This window comes from Lissotriton helveticus, chromosome 5_1, assembly GCF_964261635.1.
Source record: "Lissotriton helveticus chromosome 5_1, aLisHel1.1, whole genome shotgun sequence".
Taxonomy (NCBI): Eukaryota; Metazoa; Chordata; class Amphibia; order Caudata; family Salamandridae; genus Lissotriton; species Lissotriton helveticus.
In genome coordinates, this window is record NC_136065.1 from 1,228,553,748 (window position 1) to 1,228,573,365 (window position 19,618).

Consider the following 19,618-nt stretch of genomic DNA (forward strand, 5'->3'; position numbering starts at 1 on the left):
GAGACATACATTGTAATAATTTTATCTTTAAACATCAGCTGATGACAATATATCCAATGAGCTCTCAACTATATGCTTTTATTTGACATAAATAAACTCATAAGTACCAAACACAAGCTTCTAATTTTCTATGCTATTTTTTCTAGAAATGCTGCCTTTTTTCACTTTAAGTAAATAGACCTTTGAATCCCAAATATCAGTGTCTCACAGTCAGAACAGATTCTGCCTTACATACCTATCTATCACCATCACGTGAAAGTAATGTCCAGCATGCCAAATAGTACCACCACCTTTTGTGATAGGTAGGCAGCATTATACAATAAATATCCAAATTCTGCTAGGAATTTCTACCACTATGCTAGAGTAAGCATTATGTCGGAGTTGGACACCTCTGTGGGACACTATGCTGGCTGGCCTGGCAGAAGGAGAGTTTCAAGGTCAACATAAGCTAAACAAACTCTTGTGCCACCCCAACCCCTAATACCTGCCTTCCACATCATTGACATGCATGTTTAAGCTAAGGAGTCTGCTATGTCAGTCCATAACAAATTTCAAATTTCAGTAGACTGAGAGTGAGCATGAATGTATATGGCATTCCTTGCTTTTCATATGCAAGCATGCTCACTCTGCTGAGACTAATATTCCAGTATAGAAGAAATCTCAGATTCAGGCTTGCTTCTGGATTACAATGTGAGACTATGGGGCCCATTAAGATGGCAGGCGGACAAAGTCCGCCTGCCACCGTAACGGTAAACGGGACTGACCGGCAGAGATGTGGCAGTCCCGCTGTGCCTATTAGGATGCGACCGCCACCCTGGTGGTCTCATCCCGCATATTTAGCATTGTGGTGGGCGGTCTTGTAAGCAGCACACTCCTCAATGTTAAATAGGTATGATTGCATTGGCATGCACAACGTGACAGGCACCATGCATGCCAATGAAGGGGGTTACCATGGGTACCCCCATGTGCATCCCCCACCCGCCCAACACCCAAGGGCCCGCAACGGGCCCCCAAGCCAAAGTCTGCATGCCTTTCCAAGGTGGAGTGTCCGCCATGGAAAGGCATTCTACTGCACCCATTCTAATAGAGATGGCAGTGCCTGGAGGCACCGCCCCCATATTATGGGCCTTTTCCCCCCGGCAGGCATTCATGACGATTGCCTGCGGAAGCAAAATCCGCAGACCGTCTTTCCATCTGCCACAGTACCCCGGCCATGCTAATGTGGCGGTGGGTAAATGGCCGTCTGGCGGTGTGTTTTGGCGAGCCGATTGCTACACCCTAAATGTACAAGATGTGAAATGGACACATCATGTGAATGGCCTAGATCTGGAAGTCACACCACGTATATCTCATGCATGCATATTCCAACTACTGTGTCTGACACTCTAGTCAAGATGAAATCTAAGTTTCCCTCAATCAAGGAGTCAAGTAACTTTATTTCGGCCTCCAAGGCCATAAAAGTAAAAATGCAAATAAATATACATAAATAAAGAAAACAGTACATTTCAGCGTAAAAGTTCATGATTCAAATGAGAAGCACCATAATTTATGCAATAAAACAATAAAATATCAAATTGCTTGTGCAAAATACAGAAATAGCGCAAAGAGGGCCATTGGTGTTACTACATGCAAGATATCAAAAAGAGACAAGGGTGTGGCAGAAGGGTCAGTGTAAAACTAAGGGTGAGGAGGGCATGACTTTCTTCGAAGTATCCACATGGCACCCAAGACCTTGGCTACTGAAATGCCATAAGTTGGGCTGCAGTCTGATTTCAAAATGCAAAGAGCAGCAGAGTGGCTGCATTTGCTTAGGTGTCCACAGGTAGGTGCTAGCCAAGTTCTACGCTGATGGGTATAAGCTAGGCAGGCAAAGAGTATGTGTGAGACACTTTCAACTGAGGAGTTACAAGATAGACAGAAGGCAGTGCCCGCGCAAGATCATCTTGAGGTAAAGGCTCTCAGTGGGAGAACGCCCACTTTGAACTAGAAGTATAACTTCTTGTCCATGGAAACAGTCAACTGATCCCAATATGACTCAAACCTACACAAAGACTTGGAATCATGAAAACTTCTGAAAAGCTTAAAGGAAGCAAACTTCCTAAAGTCTTTGGCCACTGTGGCTGCCCAGTAGAGCGACTTCATTGAGTTCTTAGATGGAAAGCAAGTGGTAGCACGATGGTCCCAGAGATCAACAGCCCAAGGCAGTAAAGCAACTCTTTGTTCATAAGCCAAAGCACTTTAAAGAACTGGTCAGCTTCCATTAGTGCCTGGAGGGCCGTAGCATAATGAGCGAGTTTTGGAATGGTCCATAGATGCCTCCAGTACACCAGGGGGTGTAAATAGTTAGTGCCTTCTCACTCTGGAAGAAACACACCTCCACCATCATTTGCATAAATGCTCTGGATTGTCAGACGCAGAAATCTAAGCATGCACACACATGATGTGAAAGAGGTGTCACTTCTAAACCCACAGAATTTCACATCATGCTGTTGCTGACAAACCATTATCTAATTATTGGGCTGTGAACGGAGCATGTGAGTGCAATCAAATGTAACTCAGTATAAAGCCTGGACTTCCATTACATTGCAGAACCATGCTCTCCCTATTCCTGCCCATACAACGTATGAAGGGGAAACGGAAATCCATAACTCAATACAGAAATATTAGATCTAGAAAAAGGTGCTGCTGGTTGTAGGGATGGGATTATCCACTGCATCGTAAACAGGCATGGTCCCCTGCCCGACTGCATTTATCTGTTATCCTGACTTGATTTTTGGCCCTGATGTCATGCTACTCTTGATTGTGCACAGAGCCCTAGACCTAGCCTTAATTATGATAAGCCCTGGACTTTTTGTGGCAAGTGCAAGGACCCACTAATAGTGCCCTCATTTTAGACAAAGGACTACTTTCCCTGTCTTTGGGTTTAGCATGTGGTGATGGCGGCATTTTGTGTTTGGGAATCAGTGGTGTTGTACTGTAGTTCCTATATCCCTGATAGGCTCTGCGCATTGGAATAATATACACTATAGTTGTGACATAGTACTGAGGTCAGTATGTCTCTATTGAGTACATTAAACATAATTACTTGTGTCTGCCAGCTAACTCAGTGGTCACTAGAAACTTCTCGAATAAACAAGAAGGGATTAGTTACATACAACCGCATAATCATGACAACTTTGCTTCCCTTAGAATTGGAACAGTCTTCGAATGGTGAAAACAATAGATAACAGTTTCACTCAGTCAATCGTGCATGCTTCATTTCTACAGAGTTTATACAGAAATAGATAGACTGGCGTTTCAATAAAAAAGGGTTTATTGAACAGTCTTATTTCTTGTGCAAGAGATATGAACTGCTACAATCCTAAGACAGAATGCGAAGTATAATACGTACAGCGTTAGCAGTAAGATAATATAATACTGCAATAGCATGGTTTGTAGCTATGACATATGTTCATAAAAATACATACATAAATAACACAGGCTAAAATGTGAATACTCATCTGATGCTTCTAGCTAGTTCTACCCCAGTGTACCTAACCTAAGTGTAGTACAAGGTAAGAAGTAGGTGCTGCTTGTCTATATGCAAGCAGTGGATGGAACATTCACAACTGCGTGCATGCCGAGGATGCCGGCGTCATCTGCTCAGGTACGTCTAGGAGTGGCCATAAAGTTTGTGCATGTAACCTCGCTCAAGCATTTACCTCTCACTGCTGTAGAGAGAGCTGCGTTTTGGAACCCAAGGGCAGTTGGGGTTTTTATAAACCACAAAAAAATGATTACTAGACAAAATGTAGTACTGGAGTTTCTGAAGTCTGAAATCTACAGAAAATTGTAGGGTATAGGTTTTAAGGCGCCAATGAATGAGCTTCAGAGTGCCTCTTTGAGTTGCAGTAGACTGAATAGTTGGCAATGTATCACAGGTTTTCAATAGCTAAGTAGAGATGGAGAAACTTGGGAGATAGAACAAAATGCTAGAAAAGGAATCAGAAGTGCCCTTCCCATTACTTATCTGTGAACTGCTAAGTAATCTCACCTCACCCTGAGCATAGCTTGATGATTTCAGCAGCTGGCTGACACTCTGCTCGTGACTGATCATCAGTAAGTCAAATCTGTCAAAACCATAAATAGATTACACAAGACATGAGTAGTCCTTGATGACTCAGCATTGTTGGAATAATGAGTTGTTTTAATTTAGTGTGGACTGTCTATGAGGACTCAGAATTTTGCGACCTATGAATGGGTTACCTTACAATGGGGTGATGACTGGCATTAAGCACTATGAGAATTTGGAACCGCAGAGGTTTGTTCTACTAGAAATGATGCCTAAGTACTCAACATTGGTGGAGCTATAACATGCGTGATCAGTGTTTGAGGGGTGTTAATTGGCTCTGGTCTGGTACCTTCTGGATTTCAACATGTTATTGTAATGGCTCTGTTTGTCATTCATAGATCCTCTCGTGTGTCAGCCTATTGTCCCCATTCCACGTTGAAGTGCGAATAATGTGATGCCTCCCTCAGTGAGGGCAGTTGGTACATGACCATAACAACCTCCTTTTTTCTCCTTTACCTTCCACCCTGTCATGCACTTTGCCGAAGGTCTGTCTGGCGAATGCCATTGAACATACAACAACATTGTAACTCAAAATGATGGGACACCCCTTGAGACTCTGATGAGGGTCCCCTAAGTCTCCCATAGCTCACAGATATTTATTGACCTTGTCCTGATTCAGGGCCCCCTGAAGGGTTGGGAGTCCCTAAAGAGGTTGGGCCCCCACACTGCGGGGGTGCAGGGGCTTGGTTTACACCCCTGTTACACAATACACACTTTAGATGTTTAGACTATGGTGTTGTTGTGTTATCTACTGTGGGCTTAGGGACACTCACTTTGTTTTTAAAAAAAATGTATATGAAAAAATGTGTAGAATGTTTTACTACCTGAATAGTTTCAATTACAATAATGTAATGGAACATGAGAATTGGGGCTAATAAACATGCTGTTGTGACACAACAGATACATTGTGAAATGCACATTTGTCTAATGCTTTATTAGTGGACCGCAGTCCCAGTGTAAGTTCTTCAAGTTTCTGCTTCCTAGGGACTGATGGCTGCAAACAAGGGGAGATGCTCCCTATCAGTACAGACTGTTATTTGTACATGTACTCAATCAATAGGCTACATGATTATTTATCTACTCACAAACCAGCATTGCTGCTCTCCTCTGATGAGATTAAACAGCGTCAGATAATAATATACCTTAGAGTTGCTTTGAAGCTCAATGTAAAAAATCTTTACCACTAAATAAACATAGTGGACATAATTAGGGCTCCCAGTTTTCAGTTTAAACTGATTTTTACAGATAACTATAAAGAGATAAACATCTATATATCTGTCTGTTTTTATTTTTAAGTATGGATACAAATAGAAAAAAAGTATTTCTGATGATTTTTTAGTACTGTTAGCTAAGACTGCAAAGCTAATAGCTCACGTCATTAAAAAGCATAGAATGTATTCTAATTAACATTAACATTAAAGAGCTGCAGATGTGAATGTGTGTGAGCTACAATACTCTTGTTTTTATCTGAGTGCGTTTATATCAGACATGGATACATGTAGCATCAAAATGCAATAAGCATTTAAGTATGAGCATACATATACTATTCAATATATACTGAAATATACCAGTTGTGGTTAAATGTTTTCATAAAGTCCAAAATAGATACGGATACCTGCAGATAAAATAAGCAAAAGTAAATATTGATCAATGCTGACAAATATCAGATTAAAACGGGACCCATAGACATAAGGTATTCATATTTAAACTATTGAAACCTAGTCTATTGACATGGAAATAAGAAACATGAAACTGATCTTGCCCTTGAATGAAGTAATCTATTTTGTCTAAGTTTTAATGAGAGACCAGAAAGAGATAAAGATCTTAAGACTGGCATGTATGAATGCAATATTTGTACCCCGAATGAGAGGAAAGCCGAACTGCCAGGACCCTGAATCGCTGTTGGACTCTGGCAGTGTTTTATTTGAGGAGTTGCTGACTTTTCACCTACCTTCAACTGAAAGGGGACATTAGATACGAGCTAGTACTTTTTATAGTATGACTTTACAGGTGAAGTGAGATGGGCCACAACACATTCCATAGTAACTCGGAGTGTTATTGGGTTAAGATGTTTATAATATATTTCTTTCACTGTGTAATGATGACAGGAAACGAAGTAGTGCGTGGGAAAGGATACTACACACTGTTTGCCCGAGAAGGAAAACTTGTTCTGCCCATCTGTGCAATTGAAGTATTCCTGCAATTACGACGCTGCTTTTACAACGCAAGTCGTTTCAACAACTTGTGCTGGAGGGCGCTGTTGGAAAAGGAATAGTTTAATTTTCTATTCCAACACCTTCCCTACTGTAACGTGGGCTGGAGTTGGAATAGAAAATTAAACTATTCCACTATCTAGCGCTTACAGCGCAAGTCGTTGTAACGACTTGCGTTGTAAAAACAGCATTGTAATGGCACGCGGGGTAAAAGCCTGCGTTGTAATGTCATACAACCATTCCTGCAATTTCTCCCTCGGTTTGCCCGAATGATCACATCCTGAGGGTTGATAGTTCGTTTGAATTGAAAACTCTTCTTAAATATTCTTGTAGAGTTTGTAAGCAGGCCTCAGAGTCCTTCTTGGGGACGTGTAATAAGTAACGAGTAATATAATTATTGGACTAGATTCTTGAAACAGGACAACAACTGTAAGTCTGCAGGCTGTTACACTGTACTTTATGATGTCATCATCTCTAACAGTATGTTCTATTTCTGTCTTCACAGCTGCTCGGAATTTGACCCTCAGCCCCTCAGGTATGTTTCTCAGCTGGTTCTCATTGTGAAATAAAATATCCGTTTTCAGTGACATGCTTGTTTTAACCATCCACTTTCGGTGGATTAAGTACCCCTGGGCAGGGACGTAGCTTAGGGGGAGGAGTTTTTTTTGGGGTGCTACACCCCCTAATAAATGTATTGTGTGGTCAATAGTTATGAACAGCTGCTTTCAGTCGAGTATGGTGAGGTGTCTGTCGGAATTCATCAGACATTTTTACATACACACAAACAAAAATGCACTCGTTCTCTCCCTTTGTTTTAAAAGTCTTCAAAGATGTTGGTTATTTTACAAAATATTTTTTTTCTCTCACTTAGTATCCCTACCAAATCCTGTTCCTCTACCTTTCCACTGTCCTTTAATTACCCCTCATGCGCACTGCTTGTCGGGTCATGTATTATAAAATGATATGCCAATGTGATTGTTGGAAAATCAGACTGCTACGGATCTGGTGGCTCAGTGGACTAAAGCAGCCACTGCAGGGGCCCGTATTTGACCTCACGGTCACAGGTTTGAATCCTGCAGGCTCCACTCAGCTTTTCATCCACCTGAGGTCGATAAAATGAGTACTATTAAGTTGGGTAACAATAAACATCTGTTATTGAGCGCCAAGACGCCTATGGCCAGTTACCAGTGGTGGGGCGTAAAATGATTGTCAAACTGCACTGTAGCGAGCGAGCCCAAACAACCTAAAAGTGGTATCTGCTTATTCACTACTGTCAGAACTACCTCACAGACACTCTCACCATTACACAGACACGACACAGCATCTGGAAACATGAGAATGAACTGAACTCACATGCAGATGGTAAAAACAGGCACTTGATATGATATTACAAATAACATTTTGTGTAATAAATGCCCTCTGCAACTTTTCTGGTGTTGTATAGGCATATTCCATTTCTCCAAACCGGGGGAAGCCCGTGTGTTGTGTTGCTTGTAATCAGGCCTCGCGGATTTTATGGAACAATTTATTCCTGCGCCTTCCTGCCTGCACCGCCCTGGCAGGATGTGTATTTGTGAGAGCAGCTCTTCCATATTGATTTTTAAGACACCACACTCACACTCGGAGCGGGGACGGGGCCGTTCACAAAAGCGGAGACTCGGGGACTGGGATGTAAAAAGAGAAAGAAGGGTCTCCTGGAAGTGCTTGCAACCACAAAACGATGCTCACATAATATATATAACCTCGCGAGGGACTTCCGTCGTCCCCTGGTTTGCAGTCAGTATCGACATGTTCACGTGAAAAAGCGAGCAAAAAGAGGCAAAATAAGAAAATAAGGGTTGAACAAGGAGCAATAGAACAAAGAACAGAAAAGAAGGTGACAGCACAACGAACAGGTGCAAATAAAGCATATGCAAAGGCAAAAAGAGGCAAGGGGCAAATAATAGGACAAAAGAAAGAAAAGAAAGGAAATTAAGAAAAAGGCACAAACAAGGATATGCAAGGGCAAAAAGAGGCAAAATAAAGGACAAAAGAAAGAAAAGAAAGGAAATTAAGAAAAAGGCACAAACAAGCATATGCAAAGGCAAAAAGAGGCAAAATGAGAAAATAAGGGTTGAACAAGGAGCAATAGAACAAAGAACAGAAAAGAAGAGGACAGCACAACGAACAGGTGCAAATAAAGAAGATACAAGAGAACAAAGCACAGACAAAGAAGAAAATAAAGAAAGAACAAAGGGTGACAAGGACGAATAAGAGAATCGAACTAAAGGAATTGTGCGCTAATAAAGCACAAGCGAAGACAAAAACAGTGAATAAGAGAAAAAGACAACAAGTAAAAAGAAAGAAAGGAAAATAAAGACACATAAGAGAAAATAAAGACGACAAAGTGCAGAGCACAGAAAACAGAAGAGTGCCAGGAAGAGCACGGGAAACAACAAAAGAAAAAGATAATAGAAGAAATAACAAAAAAAAAAAAAAAAAAAAAAAGAGTGCCAGGAAGAGCACGGAGAACAGAAGAGTGCCGGAAGAGCACGGAGAATAGAAGAGTGCCGGAAGAGCACGGAGAATAGAAGAGTGCCAGGAAGAGCACAGAAAACAAAAGAGTGCCAGGAAGAGCACGGAGAATAGAAGAGTGCCGGAAGAGCACGGAGAATAGAAGAGTGCCAGGAAGAGCACAGAAAACAGAAGAGTGCCAGAAAGAGCACGGGAAACAACAAAAGAAAAAGATAGTAGAAGAAATAACAAAAAAACAAAAAAAAAGAGTGCCAGGAAGAGCACGGAGAATAGAAGAGTGCCGGAAGAGCACGGAGAATAGAAGAGTGACAGGAAGAGCACAGAAAACAGAAGAGTGCCAGAAAGAGCACGGGAAACAACAAAAGAAAAAGATAATAGAAGAAATAACAAAAAAAAAAGAGTGCCAGGAAGAGCATGGAGAATAGAAGAGTGCCGGAAGAGCACGGAGAATAGAAAAGTGCCAGGAAGAGCACAGAAAACAGAAGAGTGCCAGAAAGAGCACGGGAAACAACAAAAGAAAAAGATAATAGAAGAAATAACAACAAAAAAAAAAAAGGGTGCCAGGAAGAGCACGGAGAATAGAAGAGTGCCGGAAGAGCACGGAGAATAGAAGAGTGCCAGGAAGAGCACAGAAAACAGACGAGTGCCAGAAAGAGCACGGGAAACAACAAAAGAATACCAGAAAGCGCACACGAAAGAGTGTCAAGAAGAGCACAGAAAAGAAGAAATGACAGACCCCAAGCCAGAAAGACAAAGTGCACAATACAGAAAACCACCACCATTCAACTTGTGGGAGCCACAAGTCGGAATAAGGTGGGAGAATTGGATCAGACATCTGGAGAGATACATGGAAGAGACTGATGTGACAGAGGCAAAGAAACTGGGTCTATTACTAAATTATGCAGGCGATGACATTGGGGACCTCCTAGTGACGCTACCAACAAAGGAAACAACTACTTATAAAAAACTAAAGAAATGTTTAACAATGAAATTTGACCAGCAAAGAAATATTGATCTTGAAAGATACAATTTCGCAACTGCGTCTCAACAAATAGGCGAAACACCAGATGACTTTGCGACCAGACTGAGGAAACTTGTAACGCATTGTGAATTTGACAAATTTGACAACACACAAGCAATAAGATTGCGAATAATAGAAGGATGCCGTGACAGGAGCTTCCGTGCAAAAATACTAAAAGAGCCAACATCACTAGAAAACATCTTGGCCCTAGCAAGAGCGGAGGCTAGAGCGACAGCAGACGCAAAAGAAATGGAGCGAGGAAAGTTCACAGAAGAAACAGCGCCGTGCCTGTTGAGCAACGTCACAACGCAAATGATGGGTCTCATGGCAACTGAAAGACTGGAAGAAGATGATGCCATCACAAGCACCCCACCGAAGGGGCTAACAAACAAAGGAAAACGTTTCACATGGCCCGAAGAGCACCACAAAGAATTGAAAGAGATCAGATTTGCTATGACGGGCGAGGACGACCCAGCACATGCTGACCGGGGACAGCGCAGAAAGCCAAATTCAGATGGCAACGAAATAGAACTGGTAGCAAAGGTGACACAACATCAACAAAGAAAAAAATCACCGAAGACAGGTGGTGGCAATGAGAGAATGAAGAAGAGTGAGACTATCACACACAAGAAAGGAAAAAGAGTGGAACAAGAAGACACTGCTGCAAGAGCTCAAACAGCAAACGCAACAACAAAGGCTCAGGAGAAAAAAGGAAGACATGCGACGAAACGGAAAAGAAAGAAAGGAGGCATTGCGATGGTCAAAGAAGGACAAGCGAGGAAATGGAGCAACGAGATCCCCGGAGGCAAATTGAAGATGACAAAAGCAAAAGAACGGATGGCAAAGGCGGCAGTTTGGCCAGTATCACGTCACAGGGCACCTTTCGCATGTCAGCAAGGCAGACGCAAGAGAAGCGGAAAGGTCAAAGCAAGAACTATAGAAAGGCACACAAAAGGAAGAAGCTCAAGCGGATATCAGAAAACAGCGATCAAGAAGGAAACACATGGAACCAAAGAGACTAATTGAAGAGGTGTAAACGAAGAGGCCTCTGGGCCATCGAACAACATCTCTCTCTCTCTCTCTCTCTCTCTCTCTCTTTCTCTCTTTCCTTTCTCAAAAAAAAAAAAAAAAAAATGTTTGTTTTGCAACAAGGGGGGAGATGTCCTGTCCAGGACAAGGGCACTAGGACCCTGGGGCAGCGCAGGGGCGAGGGGACACCGGACACCACATCCGGTCAAGGGGTGGGGAGAGGAAGATTTTGGTGCTGGACCTCGAGGCATGAGGTTGTGATCTGCATATGCTGTAAGGAATAAGAATAAAGGCATACCTGTACAACACTATCGTGTCCTGCGTGCTTTCCTGGGTCTGGGGATACGACAAGCCCGGCTTGTAATCAATGCTTTTTACTGTGGGGAATCCATAGTGGTGACACTCAGTAGGCCCGAAGTAATCAGCGCTATATCTGTGTATTTAATTACATGCTACACTATTTTTCACATGCACGGTGCTGCTGTGTTGTATCTGACACTTGCTTGCACATCTGCGGCCCAGAGTGTACTACTTCTGTCAGTCGCGGCCGCCGACCGGCTTTACAGGCGGGTGGGGGAGAGGGTTGAAATGTGGTGGGCGGGAGGGATTTAATGAAAAAATATATATAAACGATAAATTATCGTCCCGCACCATCTTCTGAATGGGTCCGACTCCCATTCTTCTCGTCATCATCACGAAAGGCAGCCTCCCTCCCTCCCGCACAATCACAACCGGTGAGGCGAATCTGAGAGCGCCCCAGCCAGGCCCTTTTCTCTATGTAGGCAGCCTACATAGAGAACAGGTAGAGTGGGTGGTGTTGCTCGAGGTCAGGGGGTAGTGGCTTGCCCACTGTTGTTCATACTGACTGTTTGGGTGGCCTCAAGCTGCCCAAACAGTCCGTATGAACAACAGTGGGCAAGCCACTCCCCCCTGCCCTCGAGCAGGACTGCCCACTCTCAACAGTACTACTGCTTTCTCGCCGTGCGAGAAGGCAGACACATAAATTGTAGTTATATTTATTTATGTTTCTGCCTTCTCGCACTGCGAGAAAGCAGGGGGTGGCGCCCAAACGCCCCTATAGAGGAGCCGCCACTGCCTACGGGTAATCGTGTGCTTTACAAATACACATGTTATGTTACTGCTTCTTGCAATGCTCTCACAACCCACTCCATAAATCTCATATATTGCCTATGTAGCCTACTCTAATTTGTTTTGTAAACCAACTTTATTAGCATTCAAGATAGTGGCAGAGGACAACCAGTAATGTATACACATACAATCCAAATAACAGAAACATCTACGTATATACCAACCCCCTGGTGATTAATAACAAGCAGGAGACCCCTCCAAGAGCTAAGTCAGTGTACACATATTATGAAATGTCAATCTCTCCAGGGATGCTGGAGGTGTGCCCAGCGGCCGCCCCAATAGAAAAGGGGTTGGGGTTGGTGTCCTATTATCGTTCGGGTGTGTTTTTAAACCTCTCCCTATCCCTCCTCTCAACTCCCATGGTGTCCGCTCTCCCCCCTCACAAAGTTGGATGAAGGAACCAAGTGTATGTAGGCAAGCACCTAAGTCCACCAGGCACACCTGGGTCCTGCCAACGCTCAAATGCCTCAGCAGGTCTGTGGGGGGTTAGGCTTGTTCTACAGTGCCAAGTCGGCCCAATGGTCAGAGGAAGTTTAGTCTTGGGTTATTCAGTGGTCACCTCTCACCACCTTTACTCCAAATAGAGAACCATAGCTATTGGCTGTTTTCCCCTGTAAGTCAGCAGTGTCTCCCAAGCTCATGAGGATCCCTCCTGCATCCAGGCACCTTCCTCCAAGTCCACCCACTGCACGAGGCCAACACAAGGTCCAGTTCTATGAACCATGCTGTGATTTTGTGTTTAACTGATTGGGGGTAAAGGCATAGTAAGCAGAATTTAGGAGAGGGGGTTAGGGAGCGGTATGTGACCAGAGCTAGCAGGCACAACACTTCTGTCCAGTAAGGGTTTAAACAACTACAACTCCATAACATGTGTATGAAATCCCCAATACCAGAATGACAACTAGGGCATTCAGGGGAAGCCGGCGGGAAATAGCCGATTAGCTTCTGGGGTATGAGGCAAGCTCGATGCAATATGTAAAAGTGCATGAGCTTGAAATGGGCATTGCAGGATATTTTGGTTGCTGCCTCCTACATTTTTGCCCAATCTTCATCTGTTATGGCGGAGACCACGTCCTCCTCCCAATGTTCGCACAGTAGTGTGAGGGGTGAGAGCATGTCTGCATGTATCGCACTGTATAAGCCTAAAACTAACCTGCAGATGTTACTAGTATCGCAGAGAATCTGGCAACTATGTAGCAGCTTCGGTTCTTCCATGCACCTCCCCCATGATTTATGTGCCACAAGGATGCCATACTAAAGGTACTGCCCCACAGGGAGGCCAAACTCTTCGGGCAGAGATTCAAAGGGACGCAGGATGCCATCTGCATAATATGCATCCACCTTAGCCAGGTGTGCCTCGGAACAGTCCAGCAGTAAACCACTCTCAACCCCTCTGACTTGTACAAGGAAAGCCCAAAGTGAGAGGTTCAGGGAATATTTGTGCCTATCAGAGCACCCTCAACCAACAGGACTGAAGTACCAGTAGCTCCTTCCGTCCCTGAGTGGGGCCCGCCTTGAGATTAAATATGAGGGTCTATAGCCGAGACTGATCTGGAGCGTCAAGCAGTTTCAGCTGGCCTGGGGCTCCTCGCACTCTGAGCTGTCCTAGGCCTCACTGCAGTTGTGGCGCCAGGCATCTAAATCTTGGGCATTCATCCTTCTGTTCGAGGAAGGTCTTTGTAACTTAACCAAAGTGACGCGACATGCCATCGACCCATATTCCAGATTAAAGCCACCAGGCCGTGTTGATGTCTCGAAATGTACGCCATTGCACCACAATTGTGAGGACACCTAAGAAATAGAGGGGGTGAGGTAGTCTATCCTGCGCGGGACCGATAAGGGCAGCGTCTTCCAGCAGCTTGTGTTTGCCCAGACAGCTGCTACCTCCGAGCTTATACTTCTCTGCATCTTGCTCCTACTTCATGCCACACAAGGTTGGGGGCTCAGTTCTACCCTCGCAAGCAGGGTTTAGCCAATTAGCACTGAGGCCTGAAACCTCCCCAAAAACGTGAGCAGATGTACCGCCCTTTCTGGCTCTGTGCGCTGGTACCCTAGGTGAAGAAGCATTTTATCGGCATATAGAGATGTATGGTGCAAGAGTATGCCAAATGTAATTCCCTTGTATAGGTGTCCGCTCCAGGCCAGGGGCTCCACTTCAAGAGCAAAGAGTAGGGGAGACAGAGTGCAACCTAGGGGAGACAGCGTGCAAACCTAGCGGTTGCACCTCTCACTCGTTCATTCTGATTTGTGCTACCGGGTGCGCATATTGCTGGAAAGTCCACTAAATAAATTGGCACCCTAGTCACATGCAGATTATGACAGACAGAGAAAGTCCCATTCACAGCTGTCTAAGACTTTGCCTATGTTGACAAACATGAGGCCAGCCAATCTAGTAATGAGGAGATATTTCCCAGAACCGCCTGTAAACACCGAATGTTGATTGCCGTACTGCGGCCCAGAATAAACCCAGATTGATCTGTGGGAATCAAGTTCCACATGTGGGGTAGTGAGCACTATGTTAGTATTCCATTAAGGAGTTTATAATCAACACTTATTATTGACAGCAGGCCGTAAGCAGTTACTTCCTCCTGGGTTTAAGCAGGGGAACAATAAGGGTCTCCTTTACTGTGAGGGACAGGGCTTGATTCATTAATGCTTTGCAATACAGTGCAACTTGTCACGGGGCCAACAGTTTAATGTAGGTGGCGTAAAACTCCACCAGAATGCCGGTTACCACTGGGACCGTGCTATGGACAATACGGTGGACTTCAGCACGGATTTCTTCCTCCATTATGTCTTCCTCCCAGTGCCTCCACCACTTCTGGCAGAAGTCAAATAAGAGAGATCTCTGACCCACTCATGGATGACTCGGTCCTGCATTACAGGCCCTTTGTGTACAGTCTGGCATAATAGATGGCCAAGGATCATTACTTTGGGCCTGTCTATGGAACCTGGTCCCCATGGGATCCACTAACTCCAGGATCAGGGAGCCCTGCTGAACACAATATCAACAGTGGGAGATTATGATCCAAGATAGTTCTGGCCAAGTATTCTATGTCCGCAAGAGGCTCCAACATATTGGAGGAGCATAAAACGAGTTATTGAGTTGGACATGAAGGCAGTGGTGGCTGGTGACATTTGAAAGTGGTGATGCATAAACGTTGGCCATTATTTTTATATAGCAAGCAATGTGAACAAGTTCTATAGACAAACCTGGGGTCCAGGTGGAGTCTCTCTCCAGAGAAAGTAATGAAGAAAAGATTGGCAAATGGTGCATTTTAAAGCAAATGAATGTAGTGATAAAGCAAGGCTTATGAAGCAGTGGGGACATATAGTATTGAAATATTAAACACCTTAAAATTGTCCCATATCTTCTTGAATTAATTTGTTCAACAGTTACTGTAATCTGTAAATTGTTCTGCATGACAACTTTAGCCCTTTAAAATGTATGCTTGCCCAGTGTCTAACTTTTGAAAAATATGCTCTAACCAGACTTCGAGAAGCACCGACAGATGCTAGCTGTAATCAGTAATATAGAAATATGTGCAGACAGGTCTTTAAGTGAGATGAAAAAGGTGGGTGTTCTCTATAAAGGAACATTCCAAATACATTTCTGCGATGCCCATAGTGTGCCATCAGACCGGTATTTTGCTTTCTCTCTGAGATGTAATTTTATCCAGATAAATGGCACAGCAACTGACATACCCCTAAAGCTTTGTCACTGGGTGTTAGCTGTTTAAGAAAAATAAGGAACAACAATGATTTATTATCAATAATTACCATTGAAAATGTTTACATTCTGAAATAGTGAGTCTGTGAATCAAATAGCATTGAAGCCCGTGGAAGGAGTTTTGGACTTTAATTATGTGTGCTCTATGTTAGATATGTATCCTCTTTTTCTCTGCATATCTTGTCCATCTGCGCATCTTCAACCCACTCTCTTTCCTCTGCAGCGTCCTATTTTCACTCTTCCCCGAATGCCCTTCCTCACATCTCTGTCACTTCACCGCCCCAACATTCACAGCACTCCCTCTAATTAAAGAACTTTAATTTATCTTTCTTTTGCCTTGCAAATATTTTGACATCAGTGTACCCTCTTCACACACTATCCCCAGAATTTCATTTGCAAATGGAATACACAATGTTAGAAAAGGGGATCTCTAGTTGGCAGCGGCTGGCGCCGAGGTCCAAATAGGGATCCTTCTTCCTAAGTCAGAGTAAGGGGGCTACAACCTTTGATAACCTCTGCTCAACCCTGTGGTAACGTAGTACGAGCAGACAGGCCTATCTAAGAGGCAGTGTGTGAACCATTTACGACCATACACAATAACGCAGTGATGACACTACAAAGGGACACCACTGAAGTAGCTATAGAAAAATAAGTATCTTTATATAGGCTTAACTAACATAAGGCCCAAAAGCGATCAAGAAACCACAATGCACATAGTAACAGATTAACTTCAAAAGCAATACAGGACTCGAAAAGCGTGTGGAACAAACTTAGTTCGAGGCCGGGGTCCACGCGACTCGGTGATGCACAATGTACCTGAGATTTCAAGGGGCACGGCACTCAGCCTCACAAGGAAGCCGCGGTGGTGACAGGCGGACTCGCAATGGCCACAGCTCTCAGCTGTAGCGGTCTGTGGCGTACACTCATGATAATCCTGGGACGGAACTTAAAGGCGGGCACCCAGCGGCACAGGCAGGTGATAACAAGATCCTCGAAGTGGTAACTAGTACGGGCACCCAGCCGCACAGCACCTTAGCTGCAGTCACCCACAATAGCGATATCGGTGATTCTCGTAGGGCAGCAAATGCGTGCACTCAGCGGCTCAGCTCCTCAGCAGCAGCGGCCCAGGCAAAAAAAGGATAGATTTAACCCAGATCTCTTGACTGGGGGTGAATGTTTTGATTTGTTCCGCATTCCGTCCATCAATTGTGTGTCTTTTGCTTTCTCGGCCTATGTGTGCCAGATATGCCCAGATGTGGGTCCTGGGCTCACTGTGCCACTGGAATCAAGCTACCCTGGCTGAAGAGGGGTGAAACCCCGAAACTAGTCCTAGGATGCTTGTTTCCGTTCCAGGGAGGACCTGGCTTGGCAGTTCAGGCTGGACTGTTCCCATGAGGAACAGGGTCAAGAATGATTTGCATATCGCCATGTCTGAAATGGGATGGTGGAGTGAGCTAAAGAATGATGATTATAAATCCAGATCAGTTGACTGGGGGTGAGTGTTTGATTTGCTCCGTCCATCATCCCTTTTGGTATCGCTTTGTTCACCCTAAGTTGGCAGGGTATGCCCAGAAGTGGGTCCCTTGCTCACTGTGCCGCTGGATTCAAGATAGGCTGGCTCAGAAGGGTTATGAACACGAAACCGGTCCCAGGATGCTTGTTTCTGGTCCAGGAAAGACTTGGCTTGGCAGTTCAGGCTGGACTGTTCCCATGAGGCACAGGGTCAGACTGATTTGCATATGGCCATGTCTGAACTGGGGTGGTGGAGTGAGCTAAAGAGTGATGATGGAATAAACCCAGATTAGTTGACTGGGGGTGAGTGTTTGATTTGCTTCGTCCATCATCCCCTTTGGTATTGCTTTGTTTGCCCTAAGTTGGCAGGGTATGCCCAGACATGGGCCACTTGCTCACTTTGCCACTGGATTCAAGATAGCTCAGCTGATGAGGGTTATGAACCCGAAACCGGTCCCAGGGTGCTTGTTTCCGGTCCAGGGAAGGCATGGCTTGGCAGTTCGGGCTGAACTGTTCCCATGAGGTAAAAGGTCAGGCTGATTTGCATATAGCCATGTCTGAACTGGGGTGGTGGAGTGAGCTAAAGAATGATGATGGAATAAACCCAGATCAGTTGACTGGGGGGGAGTGTTTGAGTTCCTCAAATGCTCTGTCCATCATTCCCTTTGGTATCGCTTTGTTTGCCCTAAGTTGGCAGGGTATGCCCAGATTTGGGTCCCTTGCTCACTTTGCCACTGGATTCAAGATAGCCTCACTGATGAGGGTTATGAACCCCAAACCCGTCCCACGATGCTTGTTTCTGGTCCAGGGAAGGCATGGCTTAGCATTTTAGGCTGGACTGTTCCCATGAGGCACAAGGTCATACTGATTTGCATATGGCCATGTCTCAACTGGGGTGGTGGAGTGAGCTAAAGAATGATGATGGAATAAACGCAGATCAGTTGACAGGGGGTGAGTGTTTGATCTGCTCAAACGCTCCGTCCATCATCCCCTTTGGTATCGCTTTGTTCGCCCTTAGTTGGCAGGGAATGCCCAGACGTGGGTCCCTTGCTCACTTTGCCACTTGATTCAAGATAGCCTGGCTGATGAGGGTTATGAACCCGAAACCGGTCCCAAGATGCTTGTTTCCGGTCCAGGGAAGACATGGCTTGGCAATTCGGGCTGAACTGTTCCCATGAGGCACACGGTCAGATTGATTTCCATATGGCCATGTCTGAACTAAGGTGGTGGAGTGAGCGAAAGAACGATGATGGAATAAACCCAGATCAGTTGACTGGGGGTGAGTGTTTGATTTGCTCAAACTCTCCGTCCATCATACCCTTTGGTATCGCTTTGTACGCCCTAAGTTGGAGGGTATGCCCAGACGTGGGTCCCTTGCTCACTTTGCCACTGGATACAAGATAGCCTGGCTGATGAGGGTTATGAACCTGAAACCGGTCCCAGGATGCTTGTTTCCGGTCCAGTGAAGACATGGCTTGGCAGTTCGGGCTAGACTGTTCCCATGAGGCACAGGGTCAGACTGATTTGCATATGGCCATGTCTGAACTGGGGTGGTGGAGTGAGCTACAGAATGATGATGGAATAATCCCAGATCAGGTGACTGGGAGTGAGTGTTTGATTTCCTCAAATGCTCCGTCCATCATCCCCATTGGAATCGCTTTGTTCGCCCTAAGTTGGCAGGGTATGCCCAGACGTGGGTCCCTTGCTCACTTTGCCACTGGATTCCAGATAGCCTGGCTGATGAGGGTTATGAACTCGAAACCGGTCCCAGGATGCTTGGTTCCGGTCCAGGGAAGACATGGCTTGGCAGTTCGGGCTGGACTGTTCCCATGAGGCACAGGGTCAGACTGATTTGCATATGGCCACGTCTGAACTGGGGTGGTGGAGTGAGCTAAAGAATGATGATGGAATAAACCCAGATCAGTTGACTGGGGGTGAGTGTTTCATTTGCTCAAACGCTCCGTCCATCATCCCCTTTGGTATCGCTAAGATCTCTATGGTAGCCAGAGAATTGTGGCCAGCAGTCCCATAGGAGCCACAGGGCACAACAGTATTACAGATGGTAACCTCTCCGGCGGGGGGGACAAAGATTGGTTTCACACATAAACAGAGCATCCCGGGAAGATATTCCCACCGATCCGCTTCCATTACACGCAAAATGGGATGATGCATTGGGCGAGCCCCTTACAGCAACGCAATGGCAGAAAGTGCATGAAAGGGTCAAGCAGATAAGCTCTAATACACGCTTTAAATTAATCCAGTATTGTGGTACACCACATATACCTCACTCCCAAGTACTACATAAAATGTCCAAGATGTAAATACTCAGATGCACACCA

General features: G+C 44.9%; 1 protein-coding gene across 1 annotated transcript in view; it reads left to right on the top strand.

Annotated features, from left to right (window-relative positions):
- LOC144752607 (scavenger receptor cysteine-rich domain-containing protein DMBT1-like) overlaps positions 1-19,618 on the top strand; it is a 1,088,995-nt gene that overhangs the window by 327,744 nt on the left and 741,633 nt on the right. Inside the window, exon 19 of the mRNA XM_078640489.1 lies at positions 6,830-6,859. Within this exon, the coding sequence (XP_078496615.1) occupies positions 6,830-6,859 (30 nt within the window). The remainder of the gene's footprint in view (positions 1-6,829; positions 6,860-19,618) is intronic.